This window comes from Carcharhinus amblyrhynchos, chromosome 10, assembly GCF_965287045.1.
Source record: "Carcharhinus amblyrhynchos chromosome 10, sCarAmb.v2.hapA, whole genome shotgun sequence".
Taxonomy (NCBI): domain Eukaryota; kingdom Metazoa; phylum Chordata; class Chondrichthyes; order Carcharhiniformes; family Carcharhinidae; genus Carcharhinus; species Carcharhinus amblyrhynchos.
This window is the reverse complement of record NC_137333.1, coordinates 65190100-65215422: the sequence shown is the minus strand read 5'-3', so window position 1 is coordinate 65215422 and position 25323 is coordinate 65190100. Positions and strand designations below refer to the sequence as shown.

At 42.7% G+C, this 25323-nt stretch overlaps 1 protein-coding gene across 2 annotated transcripts in view; it reads right to left on the bottom strand.

Annotated features, from left to right (window-relative positions):
• The window catches only part of dync2h1 (dynein cytoplasmic 2 heavy chain 1), a 546351-nt gene that overhangs the window by 181014 nt on the left and 340014 nt on the right, over positions 1-25323 (bottom strand). For both annotated transcript variants that reach the window (XM_080197215.1, XM_080197216.1), the window contains 2 exons: positions 24002-24133; positions 18954-19026 (listed from right to left, as the gene is read on the bottom strand). In XM_080197215.1, the coding sequence (XP_080053341.1) occupies positions 18954-19026; positions 24002-24133 (205 nt within the window). The remainder of the gene's footprint in view (positions 1-18953; positions 19027-24001; positions 24134-25323) is intronic.

The window sequence follows — 25323 nt, the reverse complement described above, 5'->3', positions numbered from 1 at the left end:
TGATGCTTGGAAAGATCCTTGTTATTCAGATAACACAGTGACTCCACACATGCTGTAAGTTTATGCTTTTAAGGTTACATTTTGTTCCTTTTCTCTTTAAAATAAGTATAGTAGGTTTAGGAAGCTTGAGACTAAATCTATACGTGCATCATACAAAGGAAGTTATCTCCAAAATTTGAGTCGCTGGGCAGAATTCCCCCAAGCCAGTGGGTTCGATGGTGGGCAAGGGTGAGAATATGGCAAGAGGTCAAGAAACTGGAGTCATGTCGGCGTGAATTTACAGCAAGATCTTCTGCTTGTGCTAACCATGGTTAAAAACTCACCAGAGGCATGAACCTCATTGACATCCTGTTAATGGGAAATAGCTGAAGGCCTGACACCACGCCCCACCCCCATTGCCCCCCTTCACCCCACTTCAGATTCTCTACAATGCCAGTGAGAAACATGCTGGCATGAAACATGTTTAGAAGAATGTGGCATGCATATATCAGGACTTAACTGAACAATGTCTGGTTCTGATTCTGAAGTTCAGGATGAAGGCATACTGCAATCCTGGACTGTGGAACACCAAAGCGGTGAGTTGGGGGAGCATCTTCAGGTGGAGCTTCTAGATTTAGTGCCTGCAGTGGGTTAATCTTCCAGCCTCAGAATGCTCCTGAAGATACATTTTTGTTCTCAGAAGGTCCATCTTCCGGTTTCAGGGTGCTCCTGGTGATCTACTTTCATTTTCAGGAGGTCCACTTTCTTCGTTCAATAGTGGGTCAGTAACGTTGGGCAACTTTTAACATAGCACCCAGACACAACGGCTGACCACACATCATCCACCGAATATGGCATAAAGCACCTGGGTGCATAATTAATGAGGTCAAGGCTGGAAGATTTGGCATGTTTGTTCACCAGCCTCTGTAGTGGGAAATACTCCTCACTCCTGTTCCCATCATGGCACTTAGTCTCAAAATGGAGAATTCCACCCATTAATTATTCCTCAATCACAAAAACAGAGAGGGAGAAATTTGTACACACTGTGCAAACTTACATTGATTTCATAGAACAGGCAGAATTGTGGGCCACTACTGTATAACATTGTTCATTGATACCATTGAAGAATGGCAAACAGGTCACACTCAGCACCATGCAAATGAATTTCTTTCACAAATTATTTTATTATCACATAGCTATATGTGGAAGATTACAATGTGCAAATTAGTTGCTGCTTTTTCTATATTACACCAGTGACTACTGTTACAGACAGGAGAGAAAGAAACTGAGCTTCATTATCCATTCCCCATTGTTAGGGTCCTATAAAACCAGAAGATCATAAGACATAGGAGCAGAATTAGGCCACTCGGCCCATCAAGTCTGCTCTGCCATTCAATCCTGGCTGATACTTTTCTCATCCCCATTCTCCTGCCTTTTCCCTATAACCCCTGATTCCCTGATTAATTAAGAACCTATCTATCTCTGCCTTAAAGACACTCAGTGAATTGGCCTCTACAGCAAAGACTTCCACAGATTCACCACTCTCTGGCTGAATAAATTTCTCCTCATCTCTGTCCTAAAGGATCATCCATTCAGCCTGAGGTTGTGCTCTCTGGTTCCAGCTAGTCCTACTAGTGGAAACATTCTCTCCATATCCACTCTATCCATGCCTCGCAGTATCCTGTAAGTTTCAATAAGATCTCCCCCTCTTCCTTCTAAATTCCAAAGAGTACAAATCCAGAGTCCTCAACTGTTGCTCATACGACAAGCTCTTCATTCCAGGGATCATTCTTGTGAACCTCATCTGGACCTTTCCAAAGCTAGCACGTCCTTTCTTGGGTACAGCATCCAAAACTGCTCACAGTACTTCAAATGGGGTCTGACCAGAGCCTTATACAGCCTCAGAAGTACATCCCTGCTCTTGTATTCTAGTCATGATGTGAAGATGCCGGCGTTGGACTGGGGTAAACACAGTAAGAAGTCTGACAATACCAGGTTTAAGCCCAACCGATTTATTTGATAGTAAACTCGCAAGCTTTCGGGGTTTGCCCTTCGTCAGGCGAATGGAGAGTTCTGGCCTCAGACAGAGCATATAACAGCACAGACAGTTTACAGATTACTGATTAGAACGTGAATCTTTACACCTAACTCAGCCAACATTGTCTACCTAATACGCTGCAGGAAAGGATGTCCCAAAGCATGGTATATTGGGGAAACCATGCAGACGCTACGACAATGGATGAATGAACATCGCTCAACAATCACCAGGCAAGACTGTTCCCTTCCTGTTGGTGAACAATTCAGCGGTCACGGGCAGTCAGCCTCTGACCTTCGGGTAAGCATTCTCCAAGGCAGCCTTCACGACACACGACAGCGCAGAGTCACTCAGCAGAGACTGATAGCCAAGTTCCTCACACATGAGGACGGTTTCAACAGGGATCTTGAGTTCATGTCACACGATCTGTAATCCCCATGACTTGCCTGGGTTTGCTAAACCTTACTTACAATACTGTCTGGAGACAATACACATCTCTTTAACCTGGGCTTAATGCTCCTTCCACTCACATTGTTGGCCACTTTAAGACTTGAAATAGCAGGTTAGGTGTAAAGATTCGCATTCTAATCAGTAATCTATAAACTGTCCATGCTGTTATATGCTCTGTCTGAGGCCAGAACTCTCCGTTCGACTGACGAAGGGGCAAGCCCCGAAAGCTTGTGAGTTTACTATCAAATAAAACGGTTGGACTTAAACCTGGTGTTGCCAGACTCCTTTGTGTATTCTAGCCCTCTCGACACGAATGCTAACATTGTATTTGCTTTCTTAACTGCCGACTGAACTGCACATTAACCTTAAGAGAATCTTGAACAAAGACTCCCAAGTCCCTTTGTGTTTCTGATTTCCTAAGCATTTTCCATTTAGAAAATAGTCTATGCCTCCATTCCACCTTCCAAAGTGCATAACCTCACACTTTTCCACATTATATTCCATCTACCGCTTCTTTGCCTACTCTCCTAACCTGTCCAAGTCCTTCTGCAGCCCCCCTGCTTCCTCAATACTATCTGTCCCACTACATACCTTTGTATCATCTGCAAACTTAGCAACAGTGCCTTCAGTTCCTTCCTCCAAATCACTAATGTATATTATGAAAAGTTGTGATCCCTGAGGCACACCACTAGTCATCAGCTGCCATCCTGAAAAAGACCCCTTTATCCCCATTCTTCGCCTTATGCCATCCTTTATCCATGCCAGGATCTTACCCTTAACCCCATGGGCACTTAACTTATTTAGCAGTCTCCGACACAGCACCTTGTCAAAGGCCTTCTGGAATTCTAAATAAATCACGTCCACTGGTTCTCCTTTATCTAACTTCCTTGCTATCTCCTCAAAAAACTCTTAACAGATTTGTCATACATGACCTCCTCTTGACAAAGTCATGCTGACTTTATCATGCACTTTCAAGTACTCTGCGATTTCATTTTTAATAATGAACTCTAAAGTCTTGCCAATGACCGAAGTCAGGCCAACCAGCCTATAATTTCCTGTCTGTATTTTCTATCCTCTAGTACTCTCCCTGTTCCAGTGATTCCTGAAGGATCACCACCAATGCCTCCACAATTTCCTCAGCTATCTCTTTTAGAATCCTGGGGTATAGTCCATCCAATCCAGCTAATTTATCCACCTTCAGGCCTTTTAGTTTTCCCAGAACCTTCTCCTTAGTGATTACTACTACTACAGTCACCTGTGCCCCTGACTCTCCTGGATAGTCATCAGGTGAGTCTTGCCTGATGAAGAAGCAGCACTCTTAAAGCTCATGATTCCAAATCATGATTCAGATAAACCTGTTGGGATTTAATTTGATGCTATGAGACCTCTTACTATGTTTAAGAGTACAGCTTAACTATAAATCCAACAAATGAAGCAGTTTACCTATTAACAGTTGAACAATATTTAAAGAAAAACGAAAGGAAGCAATTTCAATTTCTATCTTATCACTGTTTCATTGCCAAATAAACAATATTTTCTTACAGACGTAAAATTCCACTTTAACAACAGTTAGCAACCATAAATATACTTGCTATAAGGAGTGCAAATAATCTTGAAACTTTCAGAAATGTTATGGAGAGAGCAGCTTACAGACCTCTATCTTTAAAACAAACCTACTCAGAACCCAACTGTTTCCATCCTAAAGACCTAGCTCCATTCATTAACCGCATCATTACATGAACCTGCCTAGCTAAATCCACATTCCATTCCATCAATTAAAAACCCCCATGGGACTTTTTTAGTAAACAGAAGTCCATTAGCTCTTGCTTAGTAAACAGTATATGACCAAAATGTGTAATTATCTTGCTCTTCCAGTATCTGAGCTGTATGTTTTCCAGACACACTGACTATCTGCAGAATAGAGCTGAATCTTGAAGCAGTCCCCTTAAACATAAATATATACATCTGCAATAGCACACTATCATCACACTATCTGTCCGTAACAGAGGTGTTTTGAATAATTTTTAAAATAGGCTGTGGTGTGTTTCTCCAAACCCTGTGTTTGAGTGGTCCAATTTTATTGATAATACATGGTAAACTATCTCTATGATTACCTCAGAAGTTTACTTTATTTCACATTCAAACCACACAGACACAAACGCATACAGAGGTACACATAAATGGGGACAGAAAAGGGGAAGATTCACAGCTATAGATAACAATAGAAAATATGTTTGCTAATAATACATAATGTTCAATGACTCTTCAGATACTGAAGCAATCCATGTCCACATGCTACAGGACAAGGACAATATCCAGGCTTGGGCCAACACGTAGCACATATCATTTGCTCTACACGAGTTCCAGACAATAACCAACACCATCACCATCCAGATCAAAGCAGCTCACTTAATTGGCACCCCATCCACAAACATCCACTCTCTCCAACATCAACAAACAGTAGCATTAATCTGCACCATCTACAAGATACACTGTAGGAAATCATCAAAGCTCTTCCAAACCCATGACCATTACCATCTAAAAGGACACAGTCAGCAGACACATTGCAATACCTAACATTAACCTTACCCTTAAAATTCCCTCTACGTCACTCATGACCCTGACTTGGAAATATATCACCATTCCTTCACTGGCGATGGATCAAAATCCTAGAACGTCTCCCTAACAGTGATGAGGGTGTACCTACACCACAAGGACTGCAGTGCTGGAGCAGAGGAGTGAAGGAGCAGAGAGAGAGATAAGAATTTACCTGTTAAAAACCTGTTTAAATAAGTTTCAAGCACTTTGTTCCTTGTAGAACTGTTTAAATCATTTAAAAGCATTTTTGTGGGCTTTTTATATTTACCTCTTTAAGAATTCTGAGGGAGTGGTTAGAAGGGAGTTGTGGGCCAGCAAGCTTTAAATCAGCGCCAGGTTTAAAAAGAGGCCTGGTATAGACAGCGGGCAGCGTCGGAGCGGGCAGCGGACTGAGAGGGAAGCAGAGTGAGCTACTAGGGCTTAATATCAAAAGGGCTGGGGAGAAAAAGGGCCAGGTAAGTGCGTGTGGAAATTTTCAATACTACTACAGTGAATAATGGAGGGGCATGTGATGTGTTGTTTCTGCATGATGTGGGAACTGGTGGACCCCAGGGTCCTTCCCAGTGACCATGTCTGCAGTAAGTGCAGGTTGCTGGAGGAGCTCCAGCTCAAGGTAGATGAGCTGGCCTCTGAGCTACAGACACTGAGGCTCATCAAGGGGAGGGAGGGTGACATTGTCAATGGGGTGCAAGTGACATCCACCCCCCCTAGACAGGCTAACTCTAAGGGTCAGGAACAAGAGGGGGCTGCTGAAAGGAGGAAGGGGGGTGGGGGGAGGAGGAAGGGGGGTGGGGAGCGGAGGCCTCAGCCTCTCAATCTGCATAACAGGTTTAAGGTTCTTGCTTCCAGTCTGGATGAGGACGAGGGAGGTGAGGTTGGTGAGCAAACTGCACACGGTACAGTGATGCAGCAGGACATAGGCAAGGAGAAGGTGAAAAGGAACATAGTAGTGATTGGGGATAGTGGGGTGAAGGGTATTGACACTGTCCTTTGTCACAATGACAAAGTGCACAGAAGGGTGTGTTGTCTGCCTGGTGCTCGGGTCCGGGATGTCACATCTGGGCTGCAGAGGAACCTGGAGTGGGAGGGTGCGAATCCGGTCGTTGTGGTACATGTGGGTGCCAACGAAGTAGGCAAAATGCGAACTGAGGATCTGGGGAGGGAGTATGAGAAGCTGGGAATGGAATTGAAGAGTAGAACCGACAAGGTGGTTATCTCTGGGCTACTGCCTGAACCGAGTGCAGACAGGCGTAGGGTTGATAGGATTAAGGAAGTGAATGGGTGGCTCAGGGATTGGTGTGGGAGGAATGGGTTTGAATTTATGGGGCATTGGCTTCAGTATTGGGGTAGGTGGGACCTGTTTGGGCGGGATGGGGTTCGTCTGAACCGTGCTGGGACCAGAGTGCCGGCGAATAGAGTAAAGAGGACTGTAGACAGGGCTTTAAACTAATTGGGGGGGGGGGTGGGGGGGGGGGGGGTGCGAGGGTAGGAGACATTACAGGGTCTGAAGTTGAGGAGAGGGTACAGGTAAGGGAAGAGGCCGAGGATGTCCCAATAATAGAGGGAGTAGGGGGCGTGAGTATGGTTGGTGGCGTTATGGCAAATAGGGTCCAGGTGAAGGCTGGGATGAAGGCACTTTATCTGAATGCACGAAGCATTCGGAATAAAGTGGATGAGCTGGTGGCGCAGATCAGCACAAATGGATATGATCTGGTGGCCATTACAGAGACGTGGCTGCAAGGTGACAGGGACTGGGAGCTGAATGTCCAGGGGTATCAAGTGTTTAGGAAGGATAGGCGGGAGGGAAAAGGGGGGGGGTGCGTAGCTCTGCTGATTAAGGATAGCATCACGGTGGTAGCAAGGGATGATATTGGAGTCAAGGAGCAGAAAGCGGAATCGTTGTGGGTGGAGATTAGGAACAGCAAAGGGAGGAAGACGCTGGTGGGTGTCGTCTATAGGCCCCCGAATAATGATCTGGAGGTGGGGCGGGCTGTTAACGCGCAAATAAGTGCGGCGTGCAGGAATGGGACGGCCGTAGTTATGGCGGATTTCAATCTACATATAGATTGGTCGACCCATGTTGGACGCGGTGGGCTCGAGGAGGAGTTCTTGGAATGCTGCCGGGATAGTTTCCTGGAACAGTGTGTGTTGGAGCCGACGAGGGAGCGAGCTATCTTGGATCTGGTGTTATGTAATGAGGCGGGTAGAATTAGGGACCGTGCGGTGAAGGATCCTCTTGGGGAGAGTGATCATTGTATGGTGGAGTTTCTGGTGCAGATGGAGGAGGCGAAAGTGGGTTCCCGGACGCGCGTCCTTTGTTTGAACAGAGAGGAGTACGGTAGGATGAGGGAAGAATTGGCGAATGTGGACTGGGGGAGTGCGTTGGAAGGTAGGTCTGCTGAGGAGCAGTGGAGGATCTTTAAGGAGATCTTCCTTGGTGCTCAGCGGAAATTTATTCCGATGGTCAAAAAGGACAGTAGGAGGAGAGGTAATAAGCCGTGGATAATGAAGGAGGTGAAGGAAAGTGTTAAATTAAAAGCGGAGGCGTTTAGAGTAGCTAAGAGTAGTGGGCGAGAAGAGGATTGGGAGAGGTTTAAATGTCAACAAAGATTGACAAAGAAATTGATAAAGAAGGGTAGGAGAAACTATGAAGCTGGCTAGCGCTTAATATAAAAAAGGATAGCAAGAGTTTTTATAAATATATAAAAAGGAAGAGGCTGGCTGGTTGGACCCTTAGAGGATGAGAAGGGGGACTTAGTGGTAGGGGATGGGGATATGGCTGAGGTCCTGAATAACTTTTTTGTTTCTGTCTTCACGGAGGAGGACGTGAATAATTTGCCGGGTGTTAGAGATGGAAAGGTGGTAGGACTGGAGGGTCTAAATGACATTACTGTTACGAGAGAGGCGGTGCTCGACAGACTGGAGAGGCTGATTGTGGACAAGTCGCCAGGACCGGATGGAATGCATCCGAGGGTTCTGAAAGAAATGGCAGAGGTGATAGTGGATGCCTTGGTGGTTATTTTCCAGACTTTGCTGGATTCCGGGGAAGTGCCGGAAGATTGGAAAGCGGCTAATGTTACGCCCTTGTTTAAGAAGGGTGCCAGGCAAAAGGCAGGGAATTATAGGCCGGTTAGTTTAACGTCTGTTGTAGGTAAAATGTTAGAATCCGTCATTAAGGAGGAAATAGCGCGGCATCTTGAGAGGAATTGCTTGATAGAGCAGATGCAGCACGGTTTCGTTAAGGGGAAGTCGTGTCTGACAAATTTACTGGAGTTCTATGAGGATGTGTCTAGGGCGGTGGATAGAGGAGAGCCGGTGGATGTGGTCTTTCTTGATTTTCAGAAGGCATTTGACAAGGTACCTCACAAGAGGTTATTGCAGAAGGTCAGGGGACATGGAGTTGGGGGTAGGGTGTTAGCGTGGATAGAGGATTGGTTGTCAAATAGGAGGCAGAGAGTGGGGGTCAATGGGTGCTATTCGGATTGGCGGATGGTGACTAGTGGAGTGCCCCAGGGGTCGGTGCTGGGGCCTCAGCTATTTACCATTTATATAGATGATCTGGAGGAGGGAACCGAGTGTAGGGTGTCGAAATTTGCTGATGACACCAAGATTGGTGGAACGGCAAATTGTGCGGAGGGTGTGGAGAGTCTACAGAAGGGTCTAGATAGGCTGGGCGAATGGGCCAGGAAATGGCAAATGGAATTTAATGTTGGCGAGTGCGAGGTGGTCCACTTTGGTAGGAATAATGGTAGGAAGGAGTATTACTTATGTGGCGAAAAACTGCAGCAGGCGACGGTGCAGAGGGACCTCTGCAAGGGTCCTTGTGCATAAGTCGCAAAAACCCAGCTTGCAGGTGCATCAGGTGGTCAGGAAGGTGAATGGGATGCTGGCCATCATAGCGAGGGGGATTGAATATAAAAGTAGGGAGGTCTTGCTGCGGCTGTATAGGGCATTGGTGAGGCCGCAGCTGGAGTACTGTGTGCAGTTTTGGGCACCGTACTTACGCAAGGATATTTTGGCCTTGGAGGGAGTGCAGAGGAGGTTTACTAGGCTGATGCCGGAGTTGAGGGGATTGAGCTATGAGGAGAGGCTGAATAAACTAGGCTTGTACTCGTTAGAGTTTAGAAGAATGAGGGGAGATCTCATTGAGACGTATAAGATGATGAATGGGATGGATAGGATAGAGGTGGGGAGACTCTTCCTGCTCAGAAAGGATAGTAGGACTAGGGGGCACAGCCTCAAGATGAAGGGGGGGCGGTTTAGAACGGAGTTGAGGAGGAACTTCTTCACTCAAAGGGTGGTGAATCTCTGGAATTCTCTGCCCGTTGAAGTGGTGGAGGCTACCTCGCTAAATATTTTTAAGACGCAGGTTGATGGGTTTTTGATAAGAGAGGGGATTAAGGGTTATGAGGAGAGGGCGGGAATGTGGAACTGAGCCACGACAGATCAGCCATGATCTTATTGAATGGCGGGGCAGGCTCGAAGGGCTAGATGGCCTACTCCTGCTCCTATTTCTTATGTTCTTATAGAAGGCAGTTCACCACCATTACCTTCTCGTGGGCAATAAATACTGGCCTAGCCAGTGACGCCAACTCATAAATAAATTTTTAAGAAGTAAAACAATCACAGAAACGAATATCAGTTTTCATGATTTCTGGAGTCTGAAAAGTCAAAATACAGAGGGTATTTCCGGCATGGGAGAGTTGAGTCCAGATGAGTTTCTGGTTGGAGACAGCAACATAAAAGTCCTTGAAATGAATGACAATGAAGCACAATGGCCTTTCTCTGCTTGGACCATTGGCTGGTGATGATCAGAGACGTTTATAATCAAACAAATTTCAAGGAATTGAGGGATGGTACCAGCTACATGGTCAGGAAGGCGGTCTGCTGAAGTTCTTTCCAATTGGTGTTGTAACAGCAGATTGAGCTATGAGGCTAAAAATGTAATAGTAAAATAGTCAAAAAGGTTAGAAGCATGCGTTGTGTGACCTTGTCCACTAATTAATTAATTTCAACCTCACAAGCAGTTTCTGTGCTTCTAGTCAAAATCCATTGTTTCCCTTAGGAGTGAAATGGTAGCTATCAACAATTCTTCAGGTATAAGGCCTTGTCTTTCTTATCATCTCAGCGGGCGTGAAGGAAGTCAGTTCATCTGTTACTTGTCTGGTTTCATAGTTATTCTGTGGCCTTACACTGGGCTATGAGATGACTGGGGAACTATTTTGTTCTCATAATTTTTGTCGGTCACTTCCAGAGTTGATGGCCAATCTGGTGAATCGTTTGACCTATAGCAGTCATCTTAAGATTTAGCAAAAGACCATTTTAAACTAGCAAAAGGGAATAAAGTTTTAATACAAACAGTTTTGATTTATTTTCAAGTCTTACTGACATATTACAACACAAAAAGTATTTCACTAGCTGTACAGCACTTTGGGATGTCCTTAAGGTAGTTTAAGATGCGATATTAACAAAAGTCTTATTAATTTTTCATCAATCTTTGCTGAAGTCATGACTAGGAATTGAATTCAGTCTACAGCAATACAGGTTTTAATCATTTCATTTCTTTAAAATAAAAAGACTTGGTATGTTTAATGTATATCTTTGAGATATATGTTTAACAGTAATAAAAACAGAAGTGCTGGAAATACTTAGATCAGGCAACATCTGCAGAGAGAGAAACAAAGTTAAAATTTCAGGTTAATAATCTTTCATCAAAACTAGACAACGTTAGAGATGTAACAGATTTGAGCACGGTCTCTTGCATCTTCAATTCTTGCTGGTTCCGACAGAAAAGGTTAATAACCTGAAATGTAACTTTTATTGACTGGATATTCCCTCCAGGGGTAGCAGTCACTCACTGCGATTCTGGATGTCCCCACAATTAGCATTGAGCCAAGTTCTCCAACCAATTGAGGATTCGGACAGGTCAAGAGCAAGAGACCTTCCAGTTTGAGAGGAGCAGCAAGTTACAGAGGCACCTTCTCTCCAACCGTTCTAACCCTTTAATTAAAAAAATAGATTCAGCAGCCAATGTTGGAGCTTGGGAGGGGCCCTCCTACAGCTTAATTTGCAGTGCTTCCAGTGCCCAAGCACGCAGGGAGACCCTGTAGGCCTACCTGGGACCCTGGCCAGTTGACTTACAGCTGTTGCCTGAGTTGGGGCACTTAAATTGATCCTTCCTTTCCCTGGCCATAATTAATAAGCCTAATCAACTATATGTGGATGTATTACCTTGCAAGCCAAGATCCTGTTTTGAATGGAACCAGTGGGGAGCAAAAACCAATCCCACTTCTCTGTCCAAGGACACTGTCAGGCCTGCTGAGTATTTCAGCGTTTTCTGTTTTTGTTCCACATTTTCAGTTTTAGTGGTTAACAGCAGCTGCAGTCTGTACTCTCCACACAGGTGCATGAAATACTGTTAAAATAGTTCCTAGATACATGTATATGTTAATTTTTTTGATGTGTGTCCTTTGAAAGAAAAAGGACAATTTTGAATTTCCAACAGAGTCAGCAGCAAATTCATTTCCAATTTGCCAAGGGGAGAAGAATCACAGCCAATGTGACTGGAACTGAATGCAGTATTCTAAATGAAGTGTAACTAATGTGTTATAGGGGTATCAATGTATTACTTGTTTAAGCTTCTCAGCCAGGTTGCTGGAAATACATTTTAACAATTTTTTCACCTGGTCATTTCTTTCTCACATTGCATAAATGGTTTCAGCTATATTAAATAAATAGTTCAAATTACATTCTTCATAATAATTCAAAGACACTCTAAACTGATTAAAGAAGGAACTATAAACTTTGATTCTTCAGATAATGAGCTGATCTAAAATTAAATACATCCATCATGAAAATGTAAATTGGTAACATTTTTATGCTGCTGAGCTGGAATTAATGCCTTAAAGACTAAAGCATGTCTTTTCAGGTGCAGAGCTTTGCATGATGCTTGTGCATATCAAGATTCAGAATTCAGTGCACCTCACACAGTATTTTCAATCTGTTTCGGATGAAAGTGCTGGGCAATTTTACTCATATGCCTGAATTTGGCAAATGCACTTTTGTAATACAATATCAGTGTTATCTGAGCTAGTTCATAAAGTTAACTTACAAGGAGGTGCTGTCCATTAGTTATATGAAACAAAATAAAGGAATCTGATTACACATATTTTCACAATTAGCACATTGAATTTCATGTTGGAAAGTAGTTGACACCCAAAGTTATTCCACTGTGAGTATAACCACATGTGAATTTGCTACAAGGGGGTTCAGCCGTACTACATACAACAATAAGCCACTTCCAAAAAAAATCTCCATGGATTGGTATTTTAATTACAGTAATAACTTATGCAATCATTTTCAATAAATTGCTAATGTAGTCTTCATGGTCTTCACTGGCAAAAGCCACTGTCTTATGAAGGAGAGCATCTGATCATGACGAATTTGATAAGGATGTTGGGAGGGGTGGGGAGGGGGTGTGAAATATCTCTTATTCAGTGAAAGAACAGGGGGGTGTGAAATATCTCTTATTCAGTGAAAGAGTCAGACTATCAATTGTTTCCTTGTTTCTATAATGGCTGGAGGTTGTGATCCACATTTTTCCCATTCCTGTGCACCCTCCTCTTGCTCTGGGGATGGGGGTTGTTCTATTTCATCTTCATCATCAGCTTTCACCTTTCAGCTTTCATAAGAATTTTTTTCCTCACTAGGTTACATAGTGCACAGCAAGCTTTAACACTTCTGCAGACTTGGTATCTAGGGAGTCAATATAAGACATCAGCCTGGCTCCAGTTTGCTGTTAATGCTCTGTCTCCTGACATGAGCCTTACTGTATCTGCTGCCTTCCTATCTACAGAGGCTTATTGCAAAATAAACTCAGGCTGCTGATGATAGAACTAATCATTCAAGCATCCTGAGACATGGCATCTGTGTTTTCAAAACTGGTTTCATGGATAGCCACAAGATGGAAGTGTGATGATATCTGGCTTGCATTTATTGGATATGGTGACCGGAATTGAACACCAGCTACATATTAATCAAATAGAAGCCTTTCCTTAAAGTTTAAAGTTTTATTTATTAGTCACAAGTAAGGCTTACATTAACACTGCAATGAAGTTACTGTGAAATTCCCCTGGTTGCCACAGTCCAGAACTTGTTCAGGTCAATGCATCTAACCAGCAGAGTCTTTTAGAACATGGGAAGAAACCGGAGCACTCGGAGGAAACTCAAGCAGACACAGAGAGAATGTGTAAACTCCACACAGTGACCCAAGCTCGGAATCTAACCCAGGTCCCTGGTGCTGCGAAGCAGCAGTGCTAATCACTCTGCTGCCGTGCAACCCTGTCATGAAAATAAGGAAGTTGACATGTTCATTGAATCATAGAATCCCTACAGTGCAGAAGGAGGACATTCGGCACATTGAGTCTGCACTGATCACAATCCCACACAGGCCCTATCCCCGTAACCACACATATTTACCCTGCTAATCCCCCTGACATGAAGGATCAACTTTAGCATGGCCAATCAACCTAACCCACACATCTTTGGACTGCGGAAGGAAACCGGAGCACCCTGGGGAAACCCACACAGACAGAGGCAGAATAGGCAAACGCCATACAGTCACCCGAGGTTGGAATTGATTTGGATCTGGGTCCCTGGTATTGTGAGGAAGTAGTGCTAACCATTGTGCCAGTGTGCCACCAGACACTGATTGCCACATGCATTGTGTTAATTGATCCTTGCACCTGTGGGAACCACATCTGTCTGTAGAATTAGAAAACCCACTCTCAGTTTTTCTGGTTCCATTAAGAAGCATATGAATGGCACAATTTGCATTACAAAATGCTGTCCTTCTGTGGCAAAAATCAACAGATGCTTACCACTGTAAAGCATAACCCCTCTCAGAATCCTAGATTCTCATATAACTAACCCATTTAAGTTATTCAAAAAGTTGTCTCCTACATACTTTGCAAAGCAATCCTTTATCTCCAGATGTTCTTTCATTGTTAAACTGCAGGTGCAGATCATCGGCCTAATAGTATCAGGGGAGCATACACACTGACATAATAAAATATTAAAAAGTGAATAAAGACTTGCATTATTATAGTTTATCAGTCGCAAAATATTTGCATAAAATGATCATTGTTAGATAGACATTATACATAGAGCAAAAGCTCACAAGCTGCAGCAAGTTAGAATCATAGAATAACTGAAACTTACAGCACAGAAGGACGACATTTGGCCCATTGTGCTTCTGCTGGGTCTTATTAGGAATAGTAGCCGGTGGATGTGGTCTTTCTGGATTTTCAGAAGGCGTTTGACAAGGTACCTCACAAGAGGTTATTGCAGAAGGTCAGGGGACATGGAGTTGGGGGTAGGGTGTTAGCGTGGATAGAGGATTGGTTGTCAAATAGGAGGCAGAGAGTGGGGGTCAATGGGTGCTATTCGGATTGGCGGTTGGTGACTAGTGGGGTGCCCCAGGGGTCGGTGCTGGGGCCTCAGCTATTTACCATTTATATAGATGATCTGGAGGAGGGAACCGAGTGCAGGGTGTCGAAATTTGCTGATGACACCAAGATTGGGGGAAAGGCAAATTGTGCGGAGGGTGTGGAGAGTCTGCAGAAGGATCTAGATAGGCTGGGCGAATGGGCCAGGAAATGGCAAATGGAATTTAATGTTGGCAAGTGTGAGGTGGTCCACTTTGGTAGGAAGAATGGTAGGAAGGACTATTACTTACGTGGCGAAAAACTGCAGCAGGCGACGGTGCAGAGGGACCTCGGGGTCCTTGTGCATGAGTCGCAAAAACCCAGCTTGCAGGTGCAGCAGGTGGTCAGGAAGGCGAATGGGATGCTGGCCTTCATAGCGAGGGGGATTGAATATAAAAGTAGGGAGGTCTTGCTGCAGCTGTATAGGGCATTGGTGAGGCCGCAGCTGGAGTACTGTGTGCAGTTTTGGGCGCCGCACCTGCGCAAGGATATTTTGGCCCTGGAGGGAGTGCAGAGGAGGTTTACTAGGCTGATACCGGAGTTGAGGGGATTGAGCTATGAGGAGAGGCTGAATAAACTAGGCTTGTACTCGCTAGAGTTTAGAAGAATGAGGGGAGATCTCATTGAGACGTATAAGATGATGAATGGGATGGATAGGATAGAGGTGGAGAGACTCTTCCCGCTCAAAAAAGACAGTAGGACTAGGGGGCACAGCCTCAAGATAAAGGGGAGGCGGTTTAGAACAGAGTTGAGGAGGAACTTCTTCACTCAAAGGGTGGTGAATCTCTGGAATTCTCTGCCCGTTGAAGTGGTGGAGGCTGCCTCGCTAAATATTTTTAAGAAGCGGGTTGATGGGTTCTTGATAAGAGAGGGGATTAAGGGTTATGGGGAGAGGGCGGGAAAGTGGAACTGAGCCACAACAGATCAGCCATGATCTTATTGAATGGCGGGGCAGGCTCGAAGGGCTAGATGGCCTACTCCTGCTCCTATTTCTTATGTTCTTATGTTCTTATGTACTTCGGCCCACAACATTCCAGTACTAGTTGAAAATCAAGAGGTGGAAGGGAGAGGGGAACTTGGTAATATTACAATCACTGGGGAAGCTATACTAAGCAAATTGATGGAGCTGCAGGCTGACAAGTTTCCATGTCCTGATGGACACCATCCTAGGATCTTAAAAGATTTGGCTCATGAGGCAGTAGATACATTGGTATTAATTTTCCAAAATTCACTGGATTCTGGAAAGGTTCCATCAGATTGAAAATTAGCAAGTATAATCCTTCTGTTCAAGAAGGAAGTGAGGCAGAAAACAAGGAATCTATAGGCCAGTTAGCTTGACATCTATAGTGGAGAAGGTGTTTGAATCAATCATTCAAGAGATTATCACTGGACATTTAGGGAAACTCAAGCAAATCGGGAAAAATCAGTGTGATTTTTTGACAGGGCGATTGTGTTTAGCCAATTTATTGCAGTTCTTTTAAGGACTAACATGTGCTATGGATGAAGGGGAGCCAAGAGACATGCTGGACCTGGATTTCCAGAGGGCATTTGAAAAGATGCCACATCAAAGGTTATTGCAGAAAATGAAAGCTCATGGTGTAGAGGGCAACATATTAACAAGGAAAGAAGATTGTCTGGCTGGCCTAAAACAGGGAGAGTAAATGGGTCTTATTCTCATTGACAGGATGAGACAAGTGGAGCCCTGGAGGGGTCTGTGCTAGGGCCCCCTACTTTTTACAATTTATATCAATGATCTGGATGAAGGAAGTGAAGGCTAAGGAACTAAATTTGCAGATGAAACAAAGATGGGTAGGAAATATATTGCTGAGAAAACATAAGGAGGTTGCAGACGGATATGGATAGGTTAATTGATTATTTGGCAAATGGAGTATCGTGTGCGAAAATGTGAAGTTGTTCATTTGGTAGGAAGAATAAAAAAAGAGTATTACTTAAATGGAAAATGGCTGCAGAGGTTTGAGGTGCAGTGATCGAGGTATTGTAGTGTGTGAGTCACAAAAAGTTAGGATGCAGTACAGCAAGTAGTTAAGAAGGCTAACAGAATGCTGTCCTTTATTATGAGAGGAAATTCATATAAGTAAGGATGCTATGCTTCAGTTATACACTGCATTGGTGAGACCACATCTCAAATACTGTGTGCAATTTTGGTCTCCTAATTTAAAGAAGGATGTAAATGCACTGGAGGCAGTTTAGAGTAGGTTTACTAGGTTGCTACATGGAATGAGTGGGTTGACTTATGAGGGAAGGTTAGACTGACTGGGTTTGGTTTCACTGGAGTTTAGAAGCATAAAGGGAGACTTGGTTGAATTATATAAGTTCCTGAATGGTCTTGAACAGGTGGACATGGACAGGGTGTTTCCTCTTGTGGATGAACTGTGGCCGCTGATTTAAAATTAGGGATCACCCTTTTAGGACAGAGATGAGAAAATGTTTTTTCCCTCAGGGGGTTATATGGATCTCTTTGCCTCTGAAGGTGGTGAAGGAAGGGTCATTGAATATTTTTAAGGCAGCGTTAGATATATTCTTGTTAAGCAAGGGGAGCAAAGGTTATTGAGAATGTAGAACTTGAAACACAAACAGAACAGCCATGAACTTACTAAATGGCAGGACAGGCTACTTCTGTTTCTATTTAGTATGTTCGTATGTAACCCTGCTTTTCATCCATAACCCTGTAAGTTCCTCATTCTCAACTAACTCGTCAACTCCTTCTTAAAATTACTTATGGATTAAGGTTCCACCTTGTTAGGCAAACTCGAGGGATAGAGGGTCATTGCTTCCTCTTAGGGTCGATGGGTTCTGAAATGACTTATAAATCCAATGCATACTCTACATACACTGCCACGTGAGGTAGACGGCGCTTGAAGGTTTGGATAGATGAGTTATTTGAAGGTTTGTTTTCTATCCCTGATGCCTTGATTTTGCCTATGCCTCCCAGCAAAGTCTCTTGATGTGTGTGGCCTTGCTAGAAATGATATACATTCATACACAAGACCCATTCTCTGCAAACAAAAGGAATATGTTCAAGCTTTGAACCTTTTTTTAATCCCCCTGGAGCTTGGGAGCCTAAAATTTACTATTGCTTTCTCCTTGGTAATGCCTCAGCCGATCAAGTTGACTTGTCACCCAATTAGCAACCTTTACTCCTGTGGCATAAATTGTTGTGATCTTTGAAATTTGGTATTCTTACATTTGTCCTGATGAGTGCAAGATGAAAAGCTTTAGTAATATGTTTCTTTTTTCAGCAATACTCAAATTAGGTAGTACCAAACAAATATTTGAATAGAGCAATGGTCTGCACTAGAAGGACTCTCGCTATTCTTTGGCTCTGATTGTATTTTCTTTATTCTTTCATGAAATGTGGGCATCGTTAGCAAAGCCATCCCTAATTGTCCTTGAACTGAACAGTTAAAAGGACAGTTAAGAGTCAATCACATTGCTGTGGATCTGGAGTTGCATGTTGGCCAGACCAGGTAAGGACAGCAGATTAAACAGCAAGAGATTCTCTCTTCTGGAGCTCTCATGATATCAATGCTACTGCTCTGTCGATGGTTTTGAAACCGAGTGGGGCATCTGTATTTGCAAGCTAATATTCAGCAGGGGGAGAATCATAACATCAGAGTGTAACTGTTAATTAGGAATTACCTGACCAGAGTGGGTGCTTAATACACATCTAAATAAGTTAGTGGAGGGGAAATGCATGTTTCAAGAAGCAGACAAGAAGCTCCCAGATGGAACTTGCCTACCTAGTTAAAATCTGCCCTAAAGTATCTGTTTTCAACTTATCACCTACACAATCTGAGGAACAAACAGAGTTTTCTCATCTCAAAGGAGAAAAGTTCAAGTTTACACAATTATTCTTTTAAGATTAATCCTCAAAGGTATTCATTAATCTTGGCATCTAAGCCCTCTCCAACAACATAGCCCTTTTGACATAGGCAATCAAACTCGGAATAATCCAAATGTGATCTTATTAATGCCATGGTTAATTTTAAAAATGTATTTTGATTTCCATTTTATGTGTATTACCTAGACACATTCAGGTATTTAATTTTATTGTCTATAAAAGTCTCAGCAGAGTCAGTAAAATACCAGACATTGAAATGCATTGTCCTCAGAAATATTCTGAACACAGAAAATAATGCTTGAAATATAAACTGTATACACCTTGGCAACAATAAAACCAGCGTACCATGTTGAGAAGCAATGGGAAAACAACTCATCGGGTTCTCAAAATTTAGATCTTTTGTCCACGGAGGTAACAAGAAAATTCCATACACGAGGTACTCAGATCGAAAGAGTATGTAAAACCTGAGCTCGAAACAGAACCTATCTAAACCAAGAATAAATGATACTGCTACCAAAAGTTTTCAAATAAACATTACACTTACCAAGGGCTTTGGATGCAAAAAGAGCCATTGCACTTTGGAGTCTGTCTGGTCTTATTGCCTGAACCACCAAAACCTTTGAAGGAAAGAAAATAAATAGTTGATGCTATGTATCAAAGTTTTGAGAGGAAGTTATCTGTATTAACAAATCGCATAGCAACTTGTAAGGATATTCAACTACATTGTGAGCTATGATTAATGCTGTGGCATTGTTTTAACTGTTCTGACCCACCGAAACTTCCTGTCTGCTGACGAAAGTAAAACGCTCCTCAAGTATAATTTAGTCTTCAATTTTACAAAGGGCACTTTATTCAGTTCCTCAGAAGAATCGTGAACCATGGAGGAACTCTAGTCTGGCGTATGGAACCTTTTGGCAACTGAGATTAAAAGGTATTTAGATAGTGTATGATAAGATCATAAGACATAGGAACAGAATTAGGCCACTTGGCCCATTAAGTCTGCTCTGCCATTCAATCATGCCTGATATTTTTCTCATCCCCATTCTCCTGTCTTTTCCCCTAACCCCTGATCCCCATATTAACCAAGAACCTATCTATCTCTGTCTTAAAGACACTCAATGACCTGGCCTTCACAGCCTTTTGCGGCAAAGAATTCCACAGATTCACCACTCTCTGGCTGAAGAAATTTCCCCTCATCTCTGTTTTAAAGGATTTTCCCTTTAGCCTGACATTGTGCCATCTGGTTCCAGCTGTTCCTACTAGTGGAAACATCCTCTCCATATCCAACCTGTCCATGCTTCGCAGTATCATGTAAGTTTCAATAAGATCCCCCCTCATCCTCCTAAACTCCAATTAGTACAGACCCAGAGTTCTCAACTGTTCCTCATAAGACAAGCTCTTCATTCCAGGGTTCATTCTTGTGAATCTCCTCTGGACCCTTTCCAAGGCCAACATTGCTCACAATATTCCAAATAACTGCTCACAATACTCCAATAATACGTTTATAAATAATTAAGTGTGTGTTAAAGGCTTTTGTATGGCCTCAAGTATAGTTTTAATGCAGTGATCAGAGGGTTCTGTTCTCAATGATAAGGGATAATTAAATTAACAAGCACTGTATGGGTTCAGTTGCATTCTCCAAAGGACAAAGTCCTCTCCTGCATCCTATGGTGTAAAAAGTCAAATATCAATATATATAAGGGATTCTGTGGTTTGATTTTCACATTGATTGAATATCATGACGTCTGTAGTGTCTTTGAACTATTATTACGGTATTCACAAGATCCAGAAACAATAAATCATATCATAGTTCTGGTAAGTTTATGAATTGTTATAAAAAAATCAGGAATTCAACATTCCTTTTAAAAAAATTCCCTCCTATATTCTCATGAAACTGTCAATCGAATCCAGCTAATGGAAGTCTCATTTAAGAAACCTTTCATCCACTTAACACTTCTTAATCTTGTCCAAACAAACATACAGACCTTAAAAAAAAAACACTTCTAGGAAAGATAGTTCTTAAAATCTTATACAATTGCCAAACAGAACTACCAATCTTCTTTGCAGCAGTGCAATAAGTGGTAATCAGTATTAAAATCTTAGCATGCATTGGGCTCTGTGAATTCTATTCAATAACTGCCTTTATAATCAGCTGAAGGTTTCCAAGTCCACACTTGACCTGTTGTCCTGAGGTATCATGGGGTCTGACGTCAATGTTAAGGACTTACAGGTCCTCTTTTCCTGACTATCTGTACCAATGTGCTGCCATATCTGGCTAATCTGTCCTAATGGTGGGAGGGGGCATATCCAGAGATGATGGTGGCTGGAAAGTTTGACTTGGGTAAAATAACTATGACACCAGGTTAAAGTCCAACAAGTTTATTTGGTAGCAAAAGCCACCAGCTTTCGGAGCGTTCACTGCTCCTTCGTCAGGTAAGTGGAAGTTCTGTTCACAAACAGGGCATATAAAGACACAAACTTAATTTACAAAATAATGGTTGGAATGTGAGTCTTACAGGAAATCAAGTAATAAAGGGGGGGCGGTTTAGAACGGAGTTGAGGAGGAACTTCTTCACTCAAAGGGTGGTGAATCTCTGGAATTCTCTGCCCGTTGAGGTGGTGGAGGCTGCCTCGCTAAATATTTTTAAGACACGGGTTGATGGGTTTTTGATAAGCGAGGGGATTAGGGGTTATGGGGAGAGGGCGGGAATGTGGAACTGAGCCACGACAGATCAGCCATGATCTTATTGAATGGCGGGGCAGGCTCGAAGGGCTAGATGGCCTACTCCTGCTCCTATTTCTTATGTTCTTATGTTCTTATGTTAAAGATACAGACAACATGAGTGGAGAGAGCATTAAGTGCAGTTTAAAGAGATGTGTATTGTCTCCAGACAGGACAGTTAGTGAGATTTTGCAAGCCCAGGCAAGTCATGGAGGTTACAGATAGTGTGATATGAACCCAAGATCCTGGTTGAGGCCATCCTCACGTGTGCGGAATGTGGCTATCAGTCTCTGCTGAGCGACTCTGCACTGTTGTGTATCGTGAAGGCCGCCTTGGAGAACACTTACCCGAAGATTAGAGGCCAAATGTCTGAGACTGCTGAAGTGTTCCCCAACAGGAAGAGAACACTGTTGCCTGATGATTGTCAAGCGGTGTTCATTCATCCGTTGTCGTAACGTCTGTATGGTGTCCCCAATGTACCATGCCTTGGGACATCCTTTCCTGCAGAGTATGTACCACGTACCTAGTGGATGGTGTTCTCACGTGAGATGATGACATCTGTGTCAATTTTCCGGCACATCTTGCAGAGTTTGCTCTGGCAGGGTTGTGTGGTGTCGTGGTCACTGATCTTCTGAAGGTCGGGTAGTTTGCTGTGGACAATAGTCTGTTTGAGGTTGTGCAGTTGTTTGAAGGCAAGAAGTAGGGGTGTGGTGATGGCCTTGGCGGGATGTTTATCTTCATCAATGACATGATGAAAGCTCTGGAGAAGATGTCTTGGCTTCTCCGCTCCAGGAGAGTACTGGATGACAAAGGGTACGCTATTCGCCGTGTCCGTGTCTCCAGCTTCCACCCTAAACACGTTAAAAAAGTCATCCCTTACGGACAATCCCTCTGTATACACAGGATCTGCTCAGATGGGGAGGATCGCAACAGATACCTGCAGTCACTGAAAGATGCCCTCATAAAAACAGGATATGGCGCATGACTCATCGATCAACAGTTCCGATGCACCACAGCGAAAAACCGCACCGACCTCCTCAGAAGACAAACACAAGATACGGCTGACAGAGTACCCTTTGTCATCCAGTACTTTCCCCAGAGTGGAGAAGCTACAACATCTTCTCCGGAACCTTCAACGTGTTATTGATGAAGTCGAACATCTCGCCAAGGCCATCCCCACACCCCCACTTCTTGCCTTTAAACAACTGCACAGCCTCAAACAGACCACTGTCTGCAGCAAATTACCTAGCCTTCAGGAGAACAGTGGCCACGACACCATACAACACTGGCACAGCAACCTCTGCAAGATGTGCCAGATCATCAACACGGATGCCATCATTTCACGTAAGAACACCAACCACCAGGTACATGGTACATACTCCTGCAACTCGGCCAACGTTGTCTACCTGATAAGCTGCAGGAAAGAATGTCCCGAGGCATGGTACACTGGGGAGACCATATAGACATTACAACAATGGATGAATGAACACCACTCGACAATCACCAGGCAAGAGTGTTCTCTTCCTGTTGGGGAACACTTCAGCAGTCACGGGCATTCGGCCTCTGATCTTCGGATAAGCATTCTCCAAGATGGCCTTCATGATACACAGTGGTGCAGAGTCGCTCAGCAGAGACTGATAGCCATGTTCCGCACACATGAGGATGACCTCAACCAGGATCTTGGGTTCATATCACACTATCTGTAACCCTCACAACTTGTCTGGGCTTGTAAAATCTCACTAACTGTCCTGTCTGGAGATAATACACATCTCTTTAATCTGTGCTTAACACTCTCTCCACTCACATTGTCTGTATCTTTAAGAGTTGATTACCTGTAAAGACTCGCATTCCAACCATTAAGTTGTAAATTGAGTTTGTGTCCTTATATGCCCTGTTTGTGAACAGAACTCCCACTTACCTGACAAAGGAGCAGTGCGGACTCCGAAAGCTGGCGGCTTTTGCTACCAAATAAACCTGTTGGACTTTAACCTGGTGTTGTGAGGCTTCTTACTGTGTTTACCCCAGTCCAATGCCAGCATCTCTACATCATAAAATAACTATGTCAGGCTGATGCTTGACTAGACTCCTGATTTCGGTACAAGCTCCTAGATGTTAGTGAGGAGAATATTGCAGGGTCAACTGGACAGTCTATGCTTTTGTCATTTGCAATGCCTGGGTCATTGACACTGTTATATCCTTATTTATTTTTTATGTAGCAGTTTGATATAACTGTGTGGCTTGTTCACGTCAGATGCCCATTAAGAGTCAACCGTATTGCTGTGGGTCTAGAATACAGACCAGGTTAGCTCAGTGGCTTTTCTTCTCTGAAGGATGTAAGTAAACTAGATGGTTTTTATAACAATCTGGCAGTCTCATGATCATCATTATGGGATCCAGCTTTTTATTTCAGATGTATTGGTTAAATACCCCCATATGTCATGTTGTGGTTTGAACACATGTTTCTAGGGCATTTATCCCTGTCTTTCCATCACTAGTTTAGTAACATTATCCCTGTTACTTTACTCCTGAAATGCCTTTCAGCATAACTCATTGTATTTACCCATACTTTTTCAGCTCTGTCTTTACCCTCAAAATATAGGTAACTATTTAATTAAGTGCTAGTCCAAGTTTTAACATCACATGGATTTTTTTAAACATAACTACATTTTTGAAAAGATACAATAGAAGTATAATAAAGTGAAGTTGAAGGAGTTAACTGAAATAACTAGTTAGCTGTTTTAATTATGTTTTTATGGTTATGCAAATAAATAGGAAAAGTACCATTTGCAGCTCTAGATTCTTCGAACCTTTACTCAAAACCTATACTTCTTAGATTCTGTCATTACTTTTAAAATATTGCGGCACCATACCTGTTGAAAAAGAGTAATTCTTCTTGCAATAGATGTTGGGATGTCTTGTTCACAGGTTGAACTTTGACAGAAAGTGAGCCAAAGGTCGACATCTTCCAAACAGAGTGTTTGATATACTGATGGAAAGGTGGTCTGGTGGAAAATGAATAGATTTCTTATCTTCTTTAAATAACTACAAAAAGTGGCTCAACAGAACTATACTGAGATAAAGGTTGTTTCGATTGGAGTCTGAATTGAATCAAATCATTTTTTTTTAAGAATTAAAAATCCCCTAGGCAAATACTTTTCAAATCATTCTGCAGGGAGTATTTGTTGGTTTATAGAACATTTGACATGAAATAGAAACATTTGCTTCAAGAAAGAAATTAAACAGAGTTAATAGCGGATGCCACTGTGATGCCAAAGATTGTTAGTAGGTTATTTCCACTAAGAATCTCTATATTAAAATACGTATGTTCTCAATTCATGGCTATCAGTATTCAGAACTGGGAATAACATGGTTCTATCATCATCAACTTTACCCTAAATACGAAAGAGTTTCTGACACACACATCCAGTATAGGATCAGAATTTTTGGTTTTCCAAGACTGCAGTTAACTCGCTATAACTTGCGACAGACAAACAGCCTTCCCAAACAGCACTACAGGTGTGCCTACACCACAAGGATTACAGCAGTTCAAAATGACAGCTCACCACCATTTTCTGAAGGGAAACTAGGGATGGACAATAAATGCTAGCCTAGCTGGCCTGTTCTCTGATTTGCACAATTCCAAAGTGGCTTAACAATAGTTCATATAATCTTTAGAACAGCATAATGAAGCTTATCTTGACAACTGCCCTGCTTAAATGTCCAAAGAAATACATTTCACTGGCTCAAAAATTGTTGGGGGTTTCAAAGAAGTGGGGGAAATGACCAGTCATTGCTAGAAATGGAGTAAATATGGATATTTTTATTTTGCTAATCTCTTGTCCAATGTGTCCAAATCCCTGAATATAGTTGCAACATCTTTTCTGTAATGAAAAAAAGCTTAATATTAAAAATATTGACATAGATTTTGTTTTGATGTGGATGAATTAATTTGCAAATCCAAGATGCACTTCAAATTTTGGCAGGTGCTTCTTGAAGTTTTCCAAAACAGGTCACTTTGTTTGCTAATGTGTCCTTAGATTTTGTGCTCTGTTATAATCTAGGTAGAGACTTCTATTTTATTCTCAGATTTTGAAATCCCCTGTAATTTACAAAGAGAATGAAGCCACGAGTTTCAAGGTTTAAATAAAAGGACTTTACTACGTAAAACTCAAAGAATGTGAGTATTGATGAA